The 4,553-nt window shown below is 40.5% G+C and overlaps 1 protein-coding gene across 1 annotated transcript; it reads right to left on the bottom strand.

Annotated features, from left to right (window-relative positions):
* Nucleotides 1-764: 764 nt before the first annotated feature.
* LOC101955367 (olfactory receptor 7D4) lies at nucleotides 765-1,872 on the bottom strand. Its single transcript, XM_005342131.2, has one exon. It carries the CDS (start codon nucleotides 1,870-1,872, stop codon nucleotides 934-936), a length of 939 nt encoding a protein of 312 aa, XP_005342188.2. The 3' UTR covers nucleotides 765-933.
* Nucleotides 1,873-4,553: the final 2,681 nt, after the last annotated feature.

Here is a 4,553-nt window from a genome sequence, read left to right as displayed (position 1 = left end):
TGGACATAATTATATAAGCCTAGAATATAGTTGGGGGGTTCCCAATATTTCCTATTTTCCTTCCATCTTCCCTCTCCCTGTTCACTGTCTTTTACTTTTACTGGTCTTCCTTGTTTATTTTATAAATTTATATTTTATAGATTTTTTTAATCAATGGTTTACATATATATATATGTATATTGTAAGGGTCCGCGAATCGTCAGAGTAAGCGACCACAAGAGACTGTCTTATGCAACAGCAGAAGGGTGGGTTTATTTGGAGACCAGCATGCTGGGGTCCGAGCTCTCTAAAGCAAAGAGAGATAGAGCCCCGAGAACAGCTTGAGCAGAGCTTATATACTTTCCCTGGAGAGGGCGGGAGAGAAGTTACATTTTGTAGTTTGGCAGTTGGGGACAGCTCTTTCTGGGAACAAGATTAGCAGACAGTCCACAGTTGGGGACAGCACATTCTGGGAACAAGATTAGCAAACAGTTCTTAAGATTTCAACAGTGTTTTATTAAGCATATAGAGAAACAGAGTGACAAGTACCTATTTTATTAACCTTTCTATATATATATATATATATATATATATATATATATATATATATATATAAAGTTGAAATTCACTGTGATATATTCATATATGTACATAAGATAGTTTTGTCAATTTAATTTCACCATTCCCATAAAAGGGGAAATTTCAGAAATTGTCTATAAGAAATTTCACCAATCTTGGAACTTTATGAGCCATGTATAAGGAAGAAAACTGAAAAGAGGTTAGTAAAGGAGTTGTTGGGGGGAAATATATACAAAAATATACATAAGAGAAGTCATAGCAAATAGAAGAAATTAAGCATGTATTTTAGGGATGAAAAAAGAGCCTAGATATTCAAGTTCACATTTGCATTATGGTACAGACTCTAGTTCCTCAGATCCAGAGGTCAGTGGTCCATCAGGGACAAGGGGCTGCTCTGCTGAGGAGTCTCCCCAGGGCCCCCTTCACATCCTTATTCCTCAGGCTGTAGATGAAGGGGTTCAGCATGGGGGTGACCACAGTGTACATCATGGAGGCAATCATGGTTCTCAGAGAAGAATGGGTCACAGCAGAAGTGAGGTATTCCACAAGCCCTGTTCCATAGAACAAGCAGACCACACAGAGGTGAGACCCACAGGTAGAAAATGCTTTATATTTGCTAGCAACGGAGGACATCTTCATCAAGGAGGAGACTATCTGAGAGTAAGAGAAGAGGATCCCAGTCATAGGAAACATACCTAACAGGGCAGTCGACACGTACAGAAAGATATTGTTGATAAGGGTATCAGAGGTGGCCACATTAAGGAGCTGAGCCAATCCACAGAAGAAATGTGGGATTTCAGTTCTAGTGGAGAAGTTCAGTCTCCTCACCAGTAGAATATCAATCAGAGACACCCAGAAAATGATGAACCAAGATAGCAGGATCAGAAGGACACAGAACCGGGGATTCATGATGACTGTGTAACTCAATGGATGACAGATGGCCACAAAACGGTCATAGGCCATCATGGTCAGTAGGAAATTATCCATTCCAGCAAAAGTACTTAAAAAATATGCCTGTGCCAGGCACTCTATGTAGGAGATGCCCTTTTTCTGTGCCTGGATGTTCACTAGCATCTTGGGGACCGTGGTGGAGATGAAGCAGATGTCATTGAAGGACAGGTTGGAGAGGAAGAAGTACATGGGGGTGTGGAGGTGGGAGTCAGAGCTGACAGCCAGGATGATGAGCAGGTTCCCAAGCACTGTGACCAGGCACATGGACAGGAACAGTCCAAAGAACATTGGCTGCAGTTCAGGATCATCTGAGAGGCCCAAGAGCAGGAATTTTGACACCTGTGTGCAGTTTTCTGCTTCCATGAAGCTGGTATACCTTCTGGAGAAAGAGGGAAACACAGTGTTCATTTAAACCGCCAACTGGCACCTCAGGGAAAGTTTTCTCCTTTCTACGTCACCCTAGGGCATCCTTCATCCTGTGTTGGGTCCTACCAGTGACTATGACTCACTCATCCAAGTCACCCACCATTGCCACTTAAATGTGTACAATTTTCTTAACTTCTTCAGGTTAGAAGAAATTTCCATCTTTGTATCAATCACTCATTCTCGAACATCAACTTTTTTTCCAAACTGTTCAAAGACATTTCAGGATCGGCTCCAGGTGATACTAATACTTATTCATTACATACCTCTAAGACAGTGATTAAACATAGATTTTTTTTAAATCCAAGAATCCTTTATTCCGTAACTTGACACTTTATAGATTTGTGAGAGTTAATTACCATGGCATAATCTTTTTCTTAGAAAAAAGTATGATTATTACTATTCCTATGTTTTTGAGGTCTAAAATGCCTTGTGGACAGTAAAACCTAAAAAAAATCATTGTTGTCATTATTGATATGACATTTTCATTGTTAAGCTCCTTTTTTATGATAATTATTTCAAATGCATAACATTTCTGAGATACCAATGGTAGAGGGACATTTAGAAATGGGGATCTTGAGTCAGACTTCCCTTGATATGAATTTGGTTTATCAACACACCCTCTGTGTGGTTTTTTTTTTATTTATTTACTTTAATTTTTTTATTAGTGCATGATAGTTATACATACTAGTGGGGTTCCCTTTGGTGTATTCATAAATGCATAGGATACAATGTGTTCTATTTCTTTCCCCAGGACTTCCTCTTTCCCTCCTTTTTTCCCTCCCCCAACTTTTCCCCTCTACTTTACTGATCCTCATATGCCTTTACCTTTCCAAACTTCTGCATTATAATCACACACAAACGTGGGACTTATTGTGATGCAGTCACCCAGGCAGATGGCATAATTGGGTCAATTTCATTCCTCTCTTCCTCCCTTTTCTCATCCTCCTTCCTCTCCCTTGATCCCCTTCCTCTGCTTTACTGTTCTCCCTTCAATTTTCATGAGATTCCCTTTTTTTATTCCTTATTTATTTCTAGATTTCAGATATCAGAAAAAAATTTGACCCTTGACTTTAGCATTTGTGTGGTCTTGAGACAAAATATTTAGACTCTCTTAGATGGATATCCTTCACGTCTATGGTAAGAATCATGAATATTCACTACATGGTTGGAGAGTGAAATTAAAAGAGATAATGCATGTAATTTTTCTCCTGCAGTTCCCATGACATAGCAATGAACATTTTGTAAGTATGAGCTTTTGTTCTTAAACGTCGAAATACATCTGTCTTGCCTGGCTACTGTTTGTCAGTACCCCTCTTCACTGGGGCAGCCATGAAGGATGAAATTACAATCATCATGAATACAACATCTGAGTTGTTTCTTTTAACGGCATACAGGTCTTCAAACCAATGAAGCTCCCTATGGCTCCTTTCAGAGAATTGCTGCCAGGTGAAGGCTTCCAAAGGAGGAATCAGTGTGTGGACTATATACACAAGAGAAGGAAAGAGAAGACACCACCATTAACTTCAAGTACAAAGCCTGTGTAGGGGGGGCATGCTTGTAACTCAGGATTGGGCAGGCCCATGGTGGCTATAATTAGGCTCCCTCTCCAAGGCTTTTGGAGGGAGGTGTATTTAGTATGTACCCAAGGTCATAAACACCCTGGCTCGGTTTATGTACTCAAGGTCATAAACATTTTCTTGTGAGTATGTGTGCACTAATGTAACCTATTGGCATTGTGCCTTCTTTGTCTGGCCTGAATAGAGAAAAAGATCTATGGACATGGCCTGGGGGGATCGGCTGCTGCCACCTCTGAATAAGGCCTGTCTACTATCCCAACTGCACCTCGGATCTTCTTTCAACTGCCAGAGCCCTGAACCTTGCTTCTTGGATAGGAGCCCCCCATATGGCAGCCAGCTATTGAGGATTCAGAGGCAAGAATATTCCAAAAGGCAGGCAAAGCCTGGGAAATGCAGCAAGACCATATCTGGGTATAAAAAATAAAAGGGGCTGGGAGGTAGCTTAGTGGAAAAGTGCCTCGGATTCAATCCCCAGGACCAGAAACACAAGAATGTGTGAGATTGTGCTCCGGTGTCCCTGCTCCAGATTGGAGATGTATTTTATTAAAATCAGCATATTTAATGAACAAAATCTATAGTTGATGGATTTTATTACAAATATTCAAGCATTATGCAAATCAGTCATCCTGGAAAAATTAAAAGACCTAAATTGATGATTTAAAAATAAGTATTGAAAAAGAATAAGTATTATGAATGCCTGGTAATATAAATTAATTCACTACAGAAAAAAGTTATTTTATATTAATTTTATCTGTGAAGGTGGGAAGAAGAGTCTTCTTTGAAAAAGGGATGCTGGGCTGAAGGGGGGGTGATGGTAATTAGAGGAAGGAAGGAAGAGACATCTAGGCTGAGAGAAGAGAAGGTGTGGCTGTCCTATCAATGGAAAGCTGACACTGGGAGGGGTTAGGAGAGGCTGGAGTGACGGAGAGCAGGGGATGGATGAGGGTCAGCAGGGACCGAGTGTGTGAGGCCCACACTTTCATCTTTGAAAAGATTCAGCAGCTTATGATGCTCTTTTAACGGCAAGACAAAGAATCCTCA

Source organism: Ictidomys tridecemlineatus, chromosome 2 (assembly GCF_052094955.1).
Source record: "Ictidomys tridecemlineatus isolate mIctTri1 chromosome 2, mIctTri1.hap1, whole genome shotgun sequence".
Classification (NCBI taxonomy): domain Eukaryota; kingdom Metazoa; phylum Chordata; class Mammalia; order Rodentia; family Sciuridae; genus Ictidomys; species Ictidomys tridecemlineatus.
The sequence above is the reverse complement of the archived record's forward strand: the minus strand, read 5'-3'. Positions and strand labels throughout refer to the sequence as shown.

What these genes read in the sequence shown, in the direction of transcription:
- LOC101955367 (XM_005342131.2), bottom strand. Translation starts at nt 1,872, where the DNA reads ATGGAAGCAGAAAACTGCACACAGGTGTCAAAATTCCTGCTCTTGGGC.